Genomic DNA, 21,498 nt, shown 5'->3' on the forward strand with positions numbered 1-21,498 from the left:
CTAGTTTGATTCCACTAGATCTGTTTATCATTTCCTACATTCATAGGCTTAGAATAGATTTCCTGAACCCTATTCCTTTTGCCCATTTTTTTAGGAAGAATTAAGTCCGGAGCTTCATTGATAAACCTAAGTTGTTAGTACACCTATTCCGCATTTTCATGATCGAAGAAGATAATCCAAACATTTGCCTAAGTCCCCAAGTGAACACAACAATTCACATCGACCATTGAGTTACCCACTCGTCAAGACCTGACATGTAGAAACCTTGGAATCATTTTAGTTGATCTCATTCTTAGCATCTGAGGTGATTTTGTTCAAGAGAGGGTAAATTACCTTGGTATTTTATTCTGAAATGTTATGTGCATAAAACACACATCAACAGGACTGCAGGGGTTGCTACAGATTTGTAGCTCCAATCTCTGGTCATTTAAATTAGCCATTGATTCTAGTATCTTGTTATGCAATACTTGTGTTTAATAGTATATGCATATATGAAAGTGTGATATTTAACTCACCTAAGTATAATTCACTTTACAATGCTAATTAGTGTTTGTTTGTTTTCTTGGTTGCTAGCAATTCTTCATCACCAGCTCTCAAAATCATTACACTGGAAAGGTCTAAAAATTTAGGTTCATGGCCATTAAGCCAATTTATGTTTTCTTTCTGATCAGCATAAATATAGTTAGGTCTAAGGAAGTCAGTCTTACAACATGGTTTGCTGAATAACTTATCATCATTTTTCCTGTGAGGTAACGTTTTTCTAGATTGCCACTCTCTAGGTAATTTTAGATTGCCTATTGTTAATTTCTGAATCTAAAATATTGGTTTCCCATTCACTTGAAGATTTCTATTCATAATAACTTTTCCCTGGAATTAGTACTTTATTGCAATCTTATATCATCAGATTTATGTAGTTGTTTGCTGGGCTTCTAAAATCAATTTATGATGTTAGACCTTCTGACGTCTAATAGTTTTCTCTGGAGTTGGTGGAACTCCAGACCTATCCTCTGGAATCATTGGAATTTAAACATCCCTAGCATGTGGTCAGTCCAGAAGATGGTGTCTGCACTATGTCACTGACCAAAGGGATGGGCAGAATTTTTTTAACCTCTTTGTATCTCCCTTTCTTGTCATAATTTGGTAGTGTGTTTTCATCCCTGAGGAAACTTTTCTGGGTACAACGTTAAAGTGTTGAAAATTTTTAATGTGTAAAGACAATAATCCATATGCCAACTCTCTCTCAAAAATATGGGAAGAACAAATGTCCATTTAACAATCATCTCTCGAATGGGATTTATCTGTAATGTAAGATCTTGGCACCCTGTCAAGTCCATGTTAGCCGTATAACATGATTATCTGCTCTATGGCAGCTAGCATAGGTATATATTTTCTACCAATTGTTTGCAATATATTTTTTTGTGTACCAGTCCCATTTGATGCTTTTGCTCATTTGAGAACTTGAAAATTGGAGGAATTACGTTTTTCTTGGTTAGATGCTTAGTAGATATGGTTGAGATTTAAATTGTTTGTGAAATTCAAAGTAGAATTTACCACTTAATACAATTGGATATGAAACTATTCAAAACTTTTACTGTTTCTGTAAGGTGACTAGCTGTAAATTTGAATGTTTTTTAATCAAGAATACAGATTCATATTCTTTTATCAAAATCTTTTAAATCTTATTTCAAGCTTGACTAGCTGGCTTAATCATAATTGTACAACTTTGCTATATTTGTCAATCCAGATGCAAGTGCAATCATGATTATTCATTTTCTAGATTGTTGAGCAATTGCAATCCTTGCTTTCAATTCAGCAAATGTCAATGATTGAAGGTGGAAATTCATCACGCACTTTTAATTTGATGCTCAGTATTCTTAATTTTGCAGTTTGGCCTGGTGGATATGTCTCGATTTGTTTTCTGCTTAAAAAGCGTTCATTTGAATATTTCTTTTGTGCATTAACTTGATTTTGAGTTTAACATATTAGTGTCCTTCTGCAGGCATTAAGGTGCATTGGGGACTTGATTCTTGGGCATGCTCAGAACCGTGATGCTCTTGGCAGTAAACTTCTTGGGGAGGATCCAGATGTAGAACCTGCTCTTAATTCCATTCTGAGGATATTCCTTCGCACATCAAGCCTACAAGAGTGTATTGCAGCTGAATTTGTTTTCAAGTGCTTTTGTGAGGCAAGGTTTTAATGAACTTGCATTGTCTACATCAAGTTTAAATAATGACTTATGCAAAGATATTATTTAACATACCTATCTCATCTCTGGTCTCATTTCGATCCCCTACAAATGCAATTGTTTATATGATCGTGAAATGTAAAAATTCATTTAGGAAAACCTTTTTTCAGAAAAAGTAAAAATTATAATAGTTGCAGGCAAAACACTGCAGGTCAAATTCTGGAAAAATTAGTCAGGCTAGAATATGCAGTATCAGATCTGCAAATCCAGGAATAAACTTTAGGGAAAAACGCAACATATTGAATTGCAACTAATCACCGTATAGCCCTGTAAATGATTAGCCTAAAAGTTGCATCTTGACATACAGTTATGTGGTTAAAGATTTGCTCTATCAATTTGTGCTTCAACAAAGTTTGTTTTTAGCAATAGACTATCTTGAATATCAGAGTAAGACACAAACAGTCAGATGCATATATCTGTTATAAGGTACAATCCATAACATGGACGACCCTAAGCACCTCAGGGAGACACTCCTACATAAAGAAATCTCCTATTTCTCCAAAGCAAATGAATGAATTTTTATTAATCTAAAATTGCTTTATTAGAACTGATTAGAGTCATTTTTCTTATAGCTTAGGAGGATAGGTCTTAGCCCCAATGATGCCCTCCACATATGTTACTGTACTTTACATGCAAATTTTGAATCAAAACATGTTTTCTTTGTTCAGCACTTCACAATAATAGGGTTGGGGACATTTCAACATAGTAAATTTTAAATGAATGAAATATATATATTATTTTTATGCGTGTTAGATATGGTTGTGTTGTGACCTTTTCACACACCACCCCATTGCAAATGGGGACCCCCTCTTTTTACTGGTAGTTTTAGGTCTTAGGCAGTCTAGCAGCAGTCAAGTCTCTCGTTAGATCAGATTTAAGTCATTATAGCTCTCAGTGCTTGAGTAATAGATAGAGGTCAAGATGGTCATTAAGGCATGCTTAACCTCTAGGTCAAGTCAAGTGAGTCTTAGATAAGATGAGCAGTCAAGCGAGTGAGTGAATGCCCTTAGGTTAGAAGGTAGAAGCGAGAACCGATCAAGAAGTGATGATCAACTAACCGAGATGAAGTGCTTGATGAAGATGAATCAAGGTCTTAGCAATGATAGTAGGAAAGAGAGCACCAAGTCAACTCTATGAAGAAATCACTATACACTTGGTGAAATCAGTTTGTGATGAGGTCGGATTGAATTATCCATTACTTGCCAAAATCCACGACCTTGAAGGTCTTGATGATGATGTTAAATAGAAGTAGCAATGAGTGAATTTATCCCTTGAATCCTCCAAGACTGCAAGCAAAGCCGTTGAAATGATCAACTTAGGCAAGCAATGAAGTGATCAACTTGAAGTGGAAGTGAGTGATAAAATTTATCCTTGAGTTACTCAAATCCGCGACCTAGGTGATTTATCCTTGAGTTGCCAAAATCCACAACCTAGGTGACATTTTTTCTTGCGTTTCTCAAATCTACGACCTAGGTGATTTACCCTTGAGTTGCCAAAATCCACGACCTAGGTGACAATTTTCCTTGGGTTGCTCAAATCCACGACCTAGGAGGTGAATGATGATTTTTATCCCTGAGTTGCCAGAATACACAACTTGTGGAGGCCCAATGCTTGAAGAGCTTTGAAAGCAATGATGAGTGAGAACGATGCTATCCTAATGCCTTGGTGAATGATGATGAAGATGCCTTGAAGTGAATTGAATGAGGACATCTTGATGTTGAAAGTGAATGACGACGATCAATTCATTACTTGAGATAATCCTTGACTTGCTAAAAACCACTCCTCAAGCATGAAAGTTGGTAAGGTTGATCCATGAAGAGAGAAGAAACGATGAACTAACTTGATCCTTGCTTGGAGAATGGAGATCAACATGGCGAAGGCAAAATAACATACTGTGTTGGAGTTGGCGAGAATGAATAATGATGATAACTATCCTTCACTTGCCAAAATTGACGACCTTGATCAAATTTATCCTTCACTTGCCAAAATTGATGACCTTGATCAAATTTATCCTTCACTTGCCAAAATCCACGACCTTGATCAAATTTATCCTTCACTATTCCCTCCCATTGAACCGGGCGCGTTATTTGGAAGGTCGGGGTTTTGGTCTTAGGCTCCGCCACCTTCGTCTCTGGTGCTGAAATACTTATATCAGGGCCCTCTCTGCTACTGGGTGATCAACCACCTCCTATGTCCCTCAAAATCCACGACCTTGATACAATTTATCCTTCACTTGCCAAAATCCGTGACCAAGGAAAGTTTATCCTTGGGTTGATAAAATCCATGAGCAAGGAAAAGGTTTATCCTTGGGTTGTTCAAATCTGCGACCTAAGGTGATAAGATAGTATGTTTGGCACTAAGGCATAGGTCGGCATTTGGAATATAACTGTTTTAATTCAAAATTTTAAAAGAGCAAAAACAAGTTGGCCTCACATGGGAATTTGAATCATTGCAAACAATTAATGTGAAGGGTTGGCCTTACTTGGGAGTTAAAACGCCAAAGGTCACGTCTTTAGGGTGTAGCGACTATTAGGAGGAGTTGATGATCATTCCATTTGATCATCAACTCAAGCAATTTACTACTTCATACAGCAAATTTCCTTCAATCAGAAGCAATTTTGATCAACACTGAAACAAGTTCCAGCAAACTTCTTCAGCATCCAAGCAAATTTCCTCCTTCAATCAGCAATCAGCAGGCCTGAAGCATTAGGGAAAGAGCTTATTTTGTGTTATAAGCAGCGATTTTCTTCAATCACCAACGATTTCTCTCATAAACTCAAGCGAATCCTTTCAAACAACAATCAGCAGACCTGAAGTTCCAGCAAATTACATATTATAGCAGTGATTCATGATCAACATCTCAAGCAAGATTCAGCGACCTTTATCTTGGCAATCAGTGTTTGGGTGAATTCCATCAGCTTTAGAGACGATTTTTCTGAGCATAAACATCATTTGATTATTTTTCAGCACTCATACCAGGTCTGATTTTAGCGATTTTGAAGCATTTTTACCAGAATTAGACCTGATTTTGGGTAGGCGCAGGTCCAGATCAGAGTTATAAAGGGTTGTAGATTGTTAAATTCTTTCAATATTATTTATTTTCAGCCCTTAATTGATGAATTCTGCTCTTATTTGAATATTATTGCATTGTCATGATCAATATTAAGCAAAATTTCAGTCATATGGAGGATTAGGGTTTGAATTGAAACTTAAGCTATAGCAATTCATTAGGTTTATATCTACGTTACCCCGAGTTTCCGGGATAGGGACGGCGGGACGAGTTTCTGGGATGGCGATTTTTTTTGCCAATTTTGGGGACGGGGACGCCAAGATGGCTATATAAAATATAGGGAAAATTTAAAATATATAGGAAAATTCTAAATGTTCATATGAAAACATGGATAAAGCATGCATATATATATTATATTCATACGGAAACATGGATATAGCATGTGTATGATACTCTGAAAACATTTTAGAACGTAAATTTTGAACATAAAACATTGTCAATACTCAATATGCATTCATAATTCAGAATTTCAATTCATTCACATTGTCAATATGCATATCATAATAGATATTAAATAAATAACATACAAAATGCCCAAAGGCTACACTGCTGCCATATAGTTTCATTGTCAATTACGATATGAAAATCAAAATAGTAAATACAAAAAAACAAAGTATAATGCTGCCCATAATCTGCATCTCCTAACATTGCATCAAAATTAGAGTCCTCTGAGTCTCTGCCACTGTCATGGTCCACATCCACCTCATCTAATAGAATCCCAACCAATCCCTTTGGTGCCTCCTCCTCATCAACCTGGGCCACATCTTCGGGATCAACATCCCATCATAAAGCTAGAGTTTGTTGATACTCTGGAGTCTGACGATCCTGAAGTTGAAGAGCACTATGCACGACCACTAGCTTCTCTGCTCGTCCAGAGGTAAGTCTATTCCTCTTGATAGAGTTGATAAAGCTATATGTGGACCAATTCCTGTCTGCAACAGAGGAACTAGCAACCTGTGAAAGTAGGCGAGTGGCAAGCAATTTCAATTGTGGTGTATCCTACCCATGCCATGTCCACCATCCAATAGTGTCTCTCAGGGCTAATATAGCTATGCCCAACCTTGCCTGTGGTTTACTCAATGTAGGACCACAAAGATTTGTGAAGTCAAGGAATTGTGCATGAAGTATGGAAGCCTGCTCCTTTGTATATATCTTATCAATGGCCCACGTGAACCCATCGAAACCCTCATCATCATTACATGGAGGCATCCTTCCATCCCTTGGTTCATACCATTTGGGATTCATTGTATAGGCTGCCATATGAAGCAGGGTGTTCATTATTTTCCACCTCCGTGTCACAATGGGCCTAATATGTTGCTCATGGAACCCCAAAGTAGGATCCTTAGCCAAAATTGTTTGCTTAATCTTCCCAAGCATACTGTCAAATGTCAAGGAGAGTGTATCAGCATATCGGATGACATCTACAATAGGTGAGATGATAGAGAAAACATATCTGCAAGTGCAAAGTTCAAAATATTAAAATCAGAATATGAAAATCAACAATTTAATATTTTATTTTTAAAACTCTCAACAATTTAATAATAAAATCAGCGATGTCTTACCTCACAGTGGATCACCAATTGTCATCAAGGATCTTTTGTTTGACAGATTTTCCTTTAGTAGAGTTTGATTCTCACCATCTAGCTCACTTAGGATTCACCACCATCAACTGTAGAGGATCATGCACCTCAAGCATCCTCTCCAACAAGATGAAGTGGCATACCTACATTCATTAAAATAATAAAAAAATTAAGTGTCGTATCTATATTTTATTCAATGAGAATTAAAATAAAAAATTGGAAGTTTGATACAAAATTAAGTGGCATTAGCATACCTTGCTTCAATGGGTTTGAGGAACTCCTTTGAAAATGATCTAAAGAGAGCAAGTAAGGTGTGGTGGTTGCAAATGAAAATTTGAATGTCTCTAGCTTCTACCACCACTTGCTTCACCCAATCTATTTTTCCTATGTCTTTCAATGCATGAACACAACATGGGGTCCAAAAGTTGTGCTTGTAAGCACCCTCCACCATCAAACCTGTTGATTTGCACACATTTGCTGAATCAGTGATTACTTTTACAACATTAGCAGCCCCAACCTCCTCTATGGCATCTCTCAAAATGCTAAACTCAAATTCTGCATCCTTACGCTTCCCTAAACAATCCACAAATTTAAGAAAATAAAAATCAACAAGGCATATGACAATGATATTGATGAGTGGATGATGTCTAACATCAGTCCACCCATCCATCACAATAGAGCAACCTGTCCTCATCTAAGTTCGTTTCATATCCTCCATTAACACATTAACCTTGGAATACTCTTTCTCTAAGAGAGTAGTCCGTAGCTTATGATCTCCAAGGGGTGTGAATGTGAGACCAAAAGTGGCTATATCTTTGACCATTTGTTTGAAGTAAGAGGAACGTGCCACATGAAATGGGTTGACATTAGCAAAAAAGAATCTACCAATGGATGACTCTGTAGCTTCACGTCCTTGTGTATTAAACAAAGCTTCTACTGACCCTCCCTTCTCACTACTCACCTTCCTCTTTCCTCTTGTCTCAATTTGACTACCACTACCAATAGTGGATGCCATAGAACCAGAAGTTTGTGAAGATGCAAAAGGTGTCGGTATTGCCACACCTTGTTTCCCCATTTTCGCCTCTATGTGCAATCTATGACACTCTATCCTCTGTTGATCTGTTAACTTTGGACAAGCTATGACCCCATGGCCTGGAACACCCAAAAAGTGAGATTTTACCCTTGTGTAGCTGCCCCTAAATTCTTTCAAACAAACATGACAATCCCACACCCTACTCCCTCCCAAATTTCTTTTCCTTTCACCCCTAGGCCTAGGTGTAACATATTGGAGAAGAGGTTTGTTTTTATTAAAAGGGCCCTTTGCATATGTTTCCATAATTTTTGAAGGGCATTTAAATATGCCAAGTTGCTGCCCATTGCTTCTCTTAGCACTTCCACTTGCATTTCCACCAACCCCTTCCACTTCATTGTCACTACTACTGTCACCCCCACTGCTGCTCATATTTTTTGAGTTTGATTCTTTGAATAAAGGTTTAAACCTAAGATACCAGTTCTTGGGGAAAAGGGCTGGGTCCGGGTCTTGGTTCTTGCCCGGTCCTGGTCCGAGCCTGGTTCTCCCTGGGTTCCACCTAGGTCTTGCCCAGGAGGTCGGGTTTTCTGTGTGGCAGGACCCATAGAGACCCTGACCTCCTGGGCAGGACCACGCAGGACCCACAAAGAACCCGACCTCCTGGGCGGGACCTGGGTGGACCCAAGGAAAACCCAGGCGGACTTGAGAGAACCAAGGCCCCGTGGGTTCCCAAAAACGGGGCCCACGGGTCATAAAAGTAAAAAAAAACAATTAAAAAACAACTATGTATCATTTATCTGTTATCATTTATGTATCATTGTATGGGAACGTTACGTTGTATGTTTCATATTTGTATGTTTGAACATATATAATATATGACACACACACACACACACATATATATATATATGGATGTACCTGTACCCGTATCCAAGATTTTTTTTTTTTTTTTGCTGAATCCACAAATCCGTATCCATATCCGTACCCAAATCGGTAACTTAGGTTTAAACTGATAAAATTAAAAAAAATCAGACATTTCTCCATTTCATTCTTCAAATGACAAATTCAAAAATTTTGAAAATAAAAGAATATTAATTAAAAAAACAAAATATGGAAAATATGGGAGCCTAACCTTGAATTGCGGGACCAATAATGCTTGGCAGCCTGAGTTATCAGTTGTATGCTGTATCAAATGCTTAATGGTGAATTTGTATCAATTGCTAATTGCTCAAGTCTTAAGCCTTAAGACTGAAATGAGAAATCTGAACCGTCCCACATTCACACCATGACCACATGACCACGATACTCACTCCACTCTCCTGTCAAAGCCACGCAAGTCGCAACCCAAGAAATATGTGAGAATCCCCATGCAGCCAAAATATTATCGAAATCCTCTCCAAAGCCTGATTTTTATTATTTCTTTCCTATAATCCAGAATCCCCATGATGCGCTGAAGCCAAACAATGAAAAGTTGAAAGTGGAAACAAAAAATCCGAAATGTCTTCGCCTCCTATGATTTTCGTTGAACTTGGTCAAACAAAAATTATCGTTGCTGCCCTTAATAATTCGCACAATACTGCATAGAAAGAGGAATGCGAGGAATGTTCTGCTGTGAAAAATAAAATTCGTTCATAACTTCATAATAATAAATATTTGTTATTGTTGAAAAGTCAATTCAGGGTTTTTCTTTATGGGACCCACTTTAGGCAAAAAAAATTAAAAATACATTTTGTTTTTATTTTTTTAACTTATGAAAAAGGCCTCAGCTGTGGGGAACGTCTGACCATCCCCGGGACGTACGGACGTCCCCCATGGTTGGGGCCAAAGTCCCCCCCATTTTCAAGACGTCCCCTGGGAATTTTAGAAAATTGGGGGGGGGGGGGGGGGGGGAACAACCCCTGGCTGTCCCCAAGTCCCCGGAATGTCCTCAGGACTGGGCCCTGAAGGTTGGAAGAATTTCAAGGCAAATTCTTATTAAAGAAGATTCAAAAGGAGTGCTACCAGAGTCGAAGATCGTATCACTATGGGCTAACATTGGAGATACCAACCTAGGCAAGATCGACATGAAGAAGTTCTAGGGACCTTTGTACAAGAGCAAACCCTTTGAAGTATCAAAGAAGATGATTGAGAGTGGAATTGTGCAAGTAGTTGGCTTTGCTCCAGCTATCCAATGCAATGAGCTGATAGTTGAATGTACCAAGCAAGTGGCACCTGATGGCAAGTTCCTAGCATCCCTATTGGAAGTCGCCATCAGTGAAGCATTCAACATATTAGATCACAAGAACATGATATACAAGAATAAGGAAGGAACAAAAATGATCTATGAAGACGACCCTGAGAAGTGCTTGAGCATCATCAACAAATACTGGATATTAAAGGCTAGGTCTCATTCCTTCAAGATGCCTAATAAGCTTCACTGAGTGGACTTCAGGGAGGAATATGGTGACTTGATCACATTACTCAGCCAAATCATGGGGAGTCTTCAAGCCTCTTGTTTTGAGACTTGGATGTTTTACTACATGGAAGCAGTGACATCAAGTGGAGAGAAGGTCAATTGGGCGAGGATCATAAGTAATAACATTGATCAACAATCGAGAAGGCTAGAGTGCACCAAGCAATTCTACATGAGTTCCTATATCATCTACTCACTTGCAAGGGCTTATGGATACAAAGCACTAACATATAGAGGCACAGTTGGAAACGGAGAAAGAGAGACAAGGGTGTGTGAGTGCTGCACACAACTGCACTTCCACAACAAGGCACACTTCAAGAGAGCGAATGATGCCTTCTCCATGCACATAGTAAGAACATTGCAAGGTGGCATCCATTAGAGGCTATCCTCACAAGCGAAGGAATTAGTGAAGAAATATGGAGCTTGGTTCATTCAATATCCCAAGTTCACATACATAAGAGTTCAAGGATGCTCATCACCACCATACAAGCTTCCATGGTATCCTACGGATAAGATGGTATTATTGGAACTCTTGAGGCAATTGGTCATCTATGATAAGATTTAGAAGAATAGGCATAAAGCTAGAATTTCCTTTCCTATCTTAGTTGGACGGTCAACAAATGTATGTCCATTTATACAAGTGACCAAGAAGTCAAAAGAGGAGATGAAATTCTATCCCCTTGTTGAATATGTTTCACGAACCAACTTTGATCCATATGGTAACATAAGGAGGATAAATGGTGGTAGGCACAAGCACAGGCTGCATATTGAGGGCTACTAGATGAATGCCAAGGATGACTTTGAGATCAGAAGGAAGATGTTCTCCAAGCTACCTATAGAGATCATTAGGACTTGTAGAGTATTCCCTATCCTTGATCAAGTGCAGGATGATGGAAGGTGCCTCCAGTGTGCATATGACCAAGAAAAGGACAAGGATATAGAAGTCTATTGGATTGACATTAAGATCATAGAATTAGAAGAGTTCATGACATTTGTCTTAGCAAACATACGAAGGTGGGTGGATGCTCAAACCAACAAGTTGAAGAGTCAAAATGTTCAATTAACATATGATATGATGGGAGATCTGGATTCATTCGATGAAGAGACAAACTGAATAAGCATGAGTGATGATACCATCTAGTCATCTCAACCTAAGGGTTCTAAGAGGAAAGGAAGTCACAAAGAAGGATCAAGACAAGTTCAAATCATCCTTCCACCAACACCTCATTCATACAAGAGGTCGCAGTGAACTGAGCATCCACCAATGAAGGTCAATCACTTAAGAGAGGCGTAGATCAAAGCATGAGTGAGTCCTTGGAATCTACTATACAAAATAATCAAGGTGAAAGATCAGTCAAAGGAAAGCAACCTCAAACATAGGATACTCTAGCAGTGCAAGAGCAAGCTATAGACAACACAGCCGTAGGGGATGAATATGTGGATATTATGGATGAAGATGATAATGAGGAAATAATCTCTCCACCCTGGGAAAATCATCAATGAAAGGAAGTGGAAGTAGAGAAGGAGCAGTCCACTATCCCAACATGGCTTAGAGAAAGAGTGACTAGGGAAGTGATAGTAGCAAAAGAAGAGACAACAAATGACTTAGATAGCTTCTTGGAGAGAATTGGTAAAATAGTTGAGAAGAAGAAAGCTACTAAGATCTCTAAGATTACAAGAGATAATACAGGGTCCTGGACTATATAGATAGTTACTCCAAAAATGGACAAGCCAGAAGATCAGATCACTGTTGACGACTATGACTTAACAACCATTGAGTTAGGTTCTGCTACCATCAACAGATGGAAGAGCTAAGTGAGTCAGTGAAGACAATCCAGGATAGATTGAAGCTTGTGCAAGAAGATAAGAGGAAGCTAGGGAAAGAATTGAATGTCTTGAGAGGCTATGTCCAACAACTCAGGAATCTGATAAGGCAAGTTGACCCTTCATGCATTCCTCCATCATTGTTTCCACCTGATTCAGTTGATGATTTGGAAGAAATGAGGACTACCTCTCATGTGGTGAAGAGTTGGATTGATAATGCCTTCACAAAGGCAAATGAGTTCATGGGAGAGTTATCACACATATTTGAGAGAGTTTCAGCTATTCTTGACAGGATCTAGGCGCTTGCTACTTCTTATGATGTCTTAGTCAACCCAAGGAGTTAACCGTTTTGAGGTTGCAAGTATTGATGGATATCCCCAAGAAAACTTTGGTGAATGTTGGAGTGGTGAAGGAGGGACAGATATGTGACTTCCACAGATGGTATTGCACATTTAGAATGAGGAGGGACATATATGAAGGTATCAACAGTGGTTGCACTCGCGTTAAAGAAATGATCAAGGTGATAAATGATAGAATTGTGGCAGTAGCTGAAACAATACTTGGAAAAGAGGTGAAGGAAGAGGTAGAAATAACTGTTGATAGATTGACAAAAAGAGTGAGGTATATCTTCTTCCGGACAGTTAGATCACTTTCAAAGAAGCAGCTGGAGGACATTCAGTCATTCATGATGCTTGTGAGTAATATCTAGGACTTGGGGCTTGAGTGGGAGAAGACTTCTATTTCATTCTTAGCCGAGTTAGATTACATGGAGAATCAATTGAAGATCATGCCAAGTGTCCCAATGGATGAGCTTGATTGCATCATGTCTAGATTCATTGAATTTGCTTGTAGATAAAGAGATAAGTGGAACAAACTTCTAGATAAAAGTTTGTTATGATCCCATGTGGCATTGAATTTTCTCATTGGAGGATTCATCCTTGTAGTTTGTGCCAGAAAGTTGTTACTTTCTTAGTGGCCGATACTTAAGGATATGCAATAATTAGGTATTTTGTTGTAACAAACCCTAATTAGGGTTTAGGTGGTCCTATCTTGGCCCTTGATTTTGGATTGATCTTGGCTACTCATTTGTATTGAGAGCTCTATATAAGATCAAGTCATTTCATTTGTACTTCATATAATTAGAGAGTGAGATTTTGAAGATTGTTGCTTTGATGCTGCTAGAGATAATAAAATCATTGAAGTGTTGGTGACTTATTGTGTTTGGAGTATTTGCATGTTTCTTCATCCTTTGAAACATAGAATAGAATAGATTTGCTTCAAGTGTTTTAGATGAATGAAAGATCATTGTTGATGATTAATGGTGAAATTTGTATGATCATACTACTGGTATTTTGCTAATTGCCAAATACTTTGCGTGGTCAACTGAACTCTTTATATAAGCTTAACTTCGATTGCTACTCGCCCATTGACATGCATCACATTGATGGTGTCCATGTTGTTGGTTGTGATTTGAATATCATTTGCTTACCTTAGAAGATCGCACTAGCTTTGCGGAGTTGTTCTTTGCATGTCAAAGCAAAGCCTAGTTTAGTTTCACCAAAATCATCCATTGTTCTTGCATTCCTAGGTTTAGTTTAGCATTCCTCAAACCCTTAATCCTTTTGCACTTTTTTAATCAAGCATTCATTAGTAGTAGTAATCAAAGAGCCTCATTGCATATCATTCAAAAGCATAAATTAGACCCATAGAGCATTCCCTGCGTTTGAGAGATTCATCTCCTAAGAACTATTATGTAAGTCCCCTTGGATTACCAACAATCACATCAACCATTGAAGCTATCCACACGTCAAGACCAAATAGTATAAACCTTGGAATCATCTCAAGTGATCCTTTCAGTCAACATTTGAGAAGATTTTGTTCAAGAGAGGATAGAGCATTCAATACTTTATTTTGTGTTTGAGGTGTCATAAAACGCACATCAATAGGTTGCACTGGGGATAGACTTGCACTATGTACTTGAGTTTGGGTGTGCATCCAGCACACCTTCCGCAACTTAATGCTCATTTGCATTAGGAGAAAAAACTAAGTACAAAAATAGATAGTTCTAAAAAGAAATTAGTCAGCAGAAAAATAAGTGTACTTTAGAGAAGAGTGGAAGCTAAATTTTAGAGTCTATTTAGAGACACAGTTAAATTAACAAACTCCCCAATTAGGTCAACACATTAAAGAAAACATCACAAGTAAAATGAAAACCTTAGGCATCTCTTTTTATTTGCCTTTTTCATTTACCTCTTTGTGTATAGCATAAAAACATGCGTAAATAACAAGAAGAAGAAAAGTGAGTTTGAATTTGGATGTATCACCTCATTGTCGTATGACAATGTTGTGAATAAGGATCTCTTGACTTTAGATGCTACAAACCCTTCGATTATAAATTATTTTATTGGAGCTATTAAGTTTTGTGATGATCTCCTGTTGTGAACTTTTATATTTGATGATTTCATTTGTTAAGTTTATATTTTTTACTTTTGATGTTTAAAGGTTCACTAATTTACTTTTGGCATCATTTTGTGACCCAACTTTTGCATCTTTGCATCTTGTGTACTTGCACATCTTAAGCAAGGTGTGGTATGTGGCACCTAGGCCAACTCCCCATACTTAGGTATGTAGAGGTGCAAGTGTACACAAAATAATATAGGGTTCTTCTATATAGGTCGATGTATTGCAGATATTTGTGGTTGGTCTAGATTTCAGTCCCCTGAGTTGGACTCACATGGAACCTAGGGTGCCCGGTCTAGACCTTGGGTGAACTTGGGCCATACTCAATCAAATCCACAGACTAAACAAACAATTTTTGTCATTAAAAAAAGAAAAGAAAAAGACAACAAAAAAACACAAATTTAGAATTTAATTAAAAAGAAAAAAGAAAAGAAAAGAAAAAGGCTCAACCAAAAAACATAAATTTAAGCCTAATTTAACCTGAACTGCATGAATTTGACCTATTTTGCCTAAAGTCACTCAAACAACATTCAATTCACAAGGACAAGAAGCAAAAACACTACTTTGCCTCCAAGCTATCATATTTCATTGCTGAAGGTTGGCGGTTACTTTTTTGAACATAAAGGATTGATAAAGGGATTTTATTGTGTTTGTTGAATGTTATGGATGCATGGGCACCTATAAGATTTGTCAATCAAAGGTAAGTTTATCTTGTGATTGGTTCTTTTTTTTAATTTTTTTTTAAGTTATCAAGATTTTTTTCAATTTTTTTTGTTGCTGTTTTTTTCCCACGTTTAAAACATTTTTTAGGGTTGTAATCTTGCTTTTCTTCTGTTTGTTTGGTTTTATTTTATTGTTCATACAAAATGGCTGCTTCTTGTTTAGTTGGTCAAATGATAGAGAGGTAGTTCAAAATTAATTCAATGCAACCTTTCTAGCAACATGTGACCATGATTGAGTAGTCAATATGGGAATAAGTATAAGAGTTTGTATGGTTGAGTGAAAGCTCACCTATGTGCTATTATCAACTTAGGCAGAAAAGTTTGTTTAGGCTGAACAAAAAGGGCTGCCAATTGACCAAATTATGACACAAATCAAAGAACGAGAAGATGTTGACATTGTAAGTGAGAGAAAAAAGAAAATCACATCCTTTGTTGAAGAAAAGATTGAACAGCCTACAATTGGCTCTATAGTATCGGCTACCCACATCCTTGTATTCCACCATCATTTTTCTGATAAGATGATATCCACTTTGTTTCCAACAAAAGGATCCCATTGGAAAATGCTTTCAAGAATGAATTGAGAGAGATTGCAAATCAATGCATTGCTCATGGCAATGGGCTTCCTTTCAACCTTGTAGTTTCACCATATTGGTAGGAAATGATGATAACTAATGCATCCGCTAATTATATTAGTCCTAGGTACGAAAAGGTGCCCACCACCTTATTGTCCAAGGAAAAAGATTTCAAGAGACATCATTGTAGGTAATCAAGGATATATGGTCCAAAATAGAAGCATCCATTTTTTATGGATGGAAGGATTACAAAAATAGATCATTAATTAATGTTGTAGTGTTTTTAAAGGGGCAACATTTTTTAAGGTAGTTGTTACAAGCAAGTGAAAATGCAGACTTCATTGCCAAGATCCCCATAGAATCCATTAAGATGGTGGGCGCTATAACATGGCTAGTAGGTGTGGCACTTTGGCACTTGTCATTCAAATGAACCAATTGTTGACTTTGATGCTCTCAATGTGATTGTAATTTTCATTTTGACATTTGATATTGAATCAATGAATTATGAGTATTTGTATATATTTTCAGCATATATGTATGGCTTTACCTAATCATATTGAAGTTGGGAAAAAACAACTATATTGGGAACCCAAACTTGAACCTTGTATTCAAACCATAGTTTAGGAGACTCAGACTCGCCTTGGACTCGTCAAGCATGTATTCGGCTCGGATTTAGACTCTGCGAAAACAATCAGCAAAAACTCGACAAAGTGAAATGCCCAAGAAATTAAGAGATTTTAAAGGATTTAAAACTTGTTTCATGCACCCTTTAATATATAAACCTTAAAGACACAATAACATCATCAAATAAAAACTAATTTGATCACATATACAAGTATACATCGATTGCATAAGTATAAACACAAATTGTAGCTGAAGGAAATAACACACTTAGATATATAAGTATTGTCAAATGTATACAAAACTAATGGAATATGAAATCCATGGCTCAAAACAAACATGAAAACTAAATTTATAAGACTATGACTCAAAGGAGGTTGCATCACTCATCCCAACATCATGACAAGTCATGCATTGGCACCTAAGATGGGTCTTGGATGAAGATGTAGCCATGATTTTTGCTTGTGTCTCAATGACTGGTGTGTATATTCAAGTGAGGAATTGATTAGTAATTGTTTTTGAAGCCTTCAATATAGCATGTTTTGTTGACAAGCTCATTAACAAAGAGGAGTGGTTAAGTAAAAAGATATATGGTTATGTTCTACTTTGACTTTAGCTAGGATACTAGTAGATGGAATTCTTCTAGTTGTTGTCTATGCAAGGCATGACTGTGAATATGTGTAATGTCCCCACAATTGTTTTTAATTAATTTCCAGTTACAACACAACAAGAACCCGTTAAGGTTAGGAAATCGAAATATAATAATGCTGAAATTGTAACCCTTCCACTTTCTGATCACCAAGTGCCCAATATGGGAAGGTGAGAGCATACGGTGTTGAGGGGATCGTTAGCTTCAAATAACTGGAAATATTACAATGCTTGGGCGGCACAACAGCCCCTTCCGCTTATACAACGGGTGACATAAATACCTGAAGAAATCACTTGGCGGTAAACCAGCCAAGGACAAGCCAAGAAACTGAAATAACAATCACTCAACCGCTTATCCAGTGGGAGGACTGGGAATGAAATTAATAATCAACTCTACCGCTTATGCAGCGGGAGGACAGTAATACAAAATAAGATATAGGAGGCAAGCCAGCCTCTTCCACTTGTTTAGTGGGAAATGAAGAGCAATTCCAAATATAACTTGCTGATAGTACTACTATTTAGCATTACAATAATTATCATGTCTGCAAGAAAGGTAAATCACCGAACACAGTTGCACATATAGCTTAATCAGCTCCACAAGGTACAAGGGACTCTCCACACAAGAAAAATCACTCCAAACTCAGAAAACTCAAAATCTGACAAACTTCCAGCACGCTGAAAACACACAGACGAACAACACCAAATCCCACTAAAACACTCACAACTCCCTCAAATCTTAACCGAATGACATGAGACTAAAAGCATATGATTCCTAGGAGGTAAGCGATCAAGCCTAGAACAACAAACTACATCAAACTGACCCAAATACATTACTCATGCATCCCAAAGCACTTAGCCACATGGTACGGCCAACTAAGGGAGCGATTTGCAAAGATAAAATCCAAGACACCAAATGAAGCTCTATAAACTCACAAAATGTATCGCCTAAACCAAATAGAGAGATAGAGGAAATACCCAGAACGAGAAGAATAACACACTAAGACTTACGAACAAAAACCTTCTTCAGCACACCACATGAACAACAACCTGGACGCTCTAAAACACTTCCAAAAATCAGAAAACAATACAGAAATCTGCGACATTATCTTCAATCCACTCCTCTGAGATGAAGAGCAAGCTCTAGCTCGATTAGTTGCTATATTGCAAGCAAGAAATCAAGCAATGGCTAGGAGGTAAGCGTTCCCTAAAGCTTCACTTTGCATTTTGATAGCACTTTGTTATAATATTTTCTCAAAGGTCATAAATAAGAGGCCAACACTCATATTTATAGATTCTAAAGGCTCAAATTCAAATCCAAATGGTGCCCAAATTCCCCTCATTTCACTTTCATTTCATTTCATGACACCACCTAGACTTGGCGTTGCATTTCATATTTTCCTCGTAGCATATGGCGTCCAAACATGACCCCTTCCTTAAGTCAAACTTTTGGAAATAACTTAAGGTGTATAATAATAATGCATTTGTACTTTGGCGTCAAGAGGGTGAAATAATTCGCCCAAGTAGACTTAGGATAAAATTATTATTTCCTCCGTTCCTAAGTCCAAAATAATCAAATATTAAAACCTTATGCCTAAGGTATTAATATATTAAAAATACCTTCTCCTCAAATATTGATTATCGCCAAATTGAGTCAGAGACTGAAGTGCTAGAAATCACCAAACTAAACTGAGTTGGAGCTCTGAACTGCACTGTTAAAAATGGTATTGCCAAATATAGTACTTACCAAAAATAGTAAGTCCTGAAAACATCACCAAAAAGATTGCTCTTTGAACCCTATGGGTGAACTCAAAAAACCCAAAAAAACCCTGAAATCTTGATAGCTGCCACCAACTTACTAAAAATAGTAAGTTCAAAAAACTTCTCTGAACTGAATGCATGTCACACCCTACGAAGCTCTCGGAAAACCCAGAAGGAATCCGCAATCTGAATTGTAGAATTCCAACTCGTCAATCATCAAACAACCCTTGCAAACCTCCACAAAAGTTGGAAACCCTAATTTCTGCCTCCAATTAGCCTACAGGTCTCAGGAATAGGCTAATGGCCAGCTGAACTTCTCACCATTGAGAAGGGGACATTACAATATGTAGAGATTTTTAGCAAGAGATATGTATCATGTAGATTTTATGATCATGACTCAACATTGGCTTATCACTTGCTTAGATTATAGTTTTATGGTGGTTTGGGGGCAACACCAAAACGAGGTTGAGGGTAGCACCCCGCAAGGCAACGCTCTCAGCAAGGTCAAGGGGCAATGCCCCTCATGGAGGTCTCGGGGTAGCACCCCTTGCTGAGGTATGCAGGCAATGCCCCTCACAGGGTCCATTTTTATGCTTTTTCTTAAATCCTAGATGGGCATTTCATAAACCAAAAATGCATAGAAATTTGTGAGTTTAAAAAAAATAAAAATTTCCGAGTCTTAGGCCCAGGCTCACCTAGACTCAATGAGTATTGCAAGTCCATAGACTCAGTAGGCCTGGGAAAGACTCAACCATGTCCGAGTCTGGATCCCTCAGAATTGAGCTTGACTCGCCTCAGACTCACCAAGTTTTGGTGAGTCTAGGCGAGTCTTACACTTGCTTGAAACATTTAGACTTTAATTGCTTGGGTACCTCATTTTGAAACCAAAATGGCAAAAACACAAAAATTAGAAGTATATACATTCGTCACTATCATATTATTGATATTGTCTTAATATGTTCATTCTTTTACATTTGTAGTTAAAAATTTTAAATTATTCAATGATATAGCCTTAAAAGATGTATATTTTTTGGATCTCAACTTTTCATTTGCTTGAATTTTAGAACATGTTCAAGTTTGTTTCCTTGTTGTCTCAAGGATTGCAATGGCATCTAGTTCTTGCTTTGTGGCCTTGCTTCAAATTGACCCAAGTTCACCTCTGTGGAGGCATGTAGAAATAATAGAGTAGGTTCTAGGTGGTGGGACATATGTTTAGATATGTAGTGAGTGTGCTTAGAGCTATACAAGCTCATACAATTTGATGAAAGCCCAATTTTATGGCATCCTTGGCATAGAAACAGTGTTCCACGGGGACGCGTCCCCCCCCTTTTTGGCTGCGTCTCAGAGACAGGGACAGGGGGTGGGGACGGGGACGGGGACGCGACATCCCCTGCCGTCTCGCCACCGCCACCCAAACGCTGCTGGAGACGGGGAGGAGACGCGAAGACGTCTCCATGTCTCCTTGGGAGACGTCTGGGTGTCTCCCGTCACCCCACGTGTTTTCCTTGCTTTAAAATGAAAATTTAAAAAAAAAAAAAACTTTTTTGGGGGTTAAGGGGTAACCCTAATTGGATGTGGGCCCCACCTTTTCCCCCAAAACAGCACAAAACCATGTTTTTTGTTCATTTCACTCTCATTTTGAAAGACTGATTTTTTTTCCAGCAAGCTGAAGAGGAGGAAAAACTTGTAGAAGACCGATTGAAGGGGTGAGAAAAGTGATTGCAAGTGTGATAGGAGTGAGAAGAAGCAAGAAGAAGAGGAGGAAGAAGATTCTACTGCATTTTGGAGAGATTTTTCAAGCACAAGGTAGGGTTTTTCCTTTTTTTTTGGTTTTATTTTCTGATTTTCAATGTCATTTTTTGTTCTTTGTTTGTTTAGCTTTAATTTTTTTTTTTTTTCCTATTCATCTCAAAATGGGATGAATAGGAAAAAAAAATTATTTGTTAAACTAGACTGATTTTATTTTTTATTTTTATTTTGTGAAATGCAGTGTCAATTTCACATTGAGCTCCCAAGGCATGAGTGAGGATGAGATCGAAATCCATTCTCATAGTGAGAATGATTCAGAATTTGAACTTGAAAATGAGGGGGGTGACCATGGGGCTGATCCTGGAGCCCAATCTAGATCTATGGCGAGTGCACCAGCTAGTACAGGTTGCCCTTTAGAGTTGTTGGCACCGTATGCTAGGGGTCCTTTTGATCCTAAGTCTCCTCTCAAACAATTTGTTTCAACAATATCAGTACAAGGCACATCACATTCAAGTGGGGGAACAAAGAAGTGGAAGTGCAACATTTGTGACACTAAATGGTTTGGTAGCATTAGTAGGGTGAATGCACACTTTCTTTTTTGGAGAGGAAAAGGTGTGAGACTTTGTAAGTTTTTGGAGGAAGCTAAAAATATAAAGTACAAAATTGAGTTTAACAAGCTTTGGGGGGTTCCAGATGACACAAATATTTCAATGCCTACTACTTTGTCTGCTAGGGCAGCCCTTCAGCACAACCAAAATCGGCCACAT

At 37.9% G+C, this 21,498-nt stretch overlaps 1 protein-coding gene across 1 annotated transcript in view; it reads left to right on the top strand.

Annotated features, from left to right (window-relative positions):
- LOC131044972 (golgin candidate 6) overlaps positions 1–21,498 on the top strand; it is a 149,244-nt gene that overhangs the window by 81,915 nt on the left and 45,831 nt on the right. Inside the window, exon 14 of the mRNA XM_057978469.2 lies at positions 2,000–2,185. Coding sequence (XP_057834452.2) covers positions 2,000–2,185 — 186 coding nt within the window. The remainder of the gene's footprint in view (positions 1–1,999; positions 2,186–21,498) is intronic.

Source organism: Cryptomeria japonica, chromosome 1 (genome assembly GCF_030272615.1).
Source record: "Cryptomeria japonica chromosome 1, Sugi_1.0, whole genome shotgun sequence".
Lineage (NCBI taxonomy): Eukaryota > Viridiplantae > Streptophyta > Pinopsida > Cupressales > Cupressaceae > Cryptomeria > Cryptomeria japonica.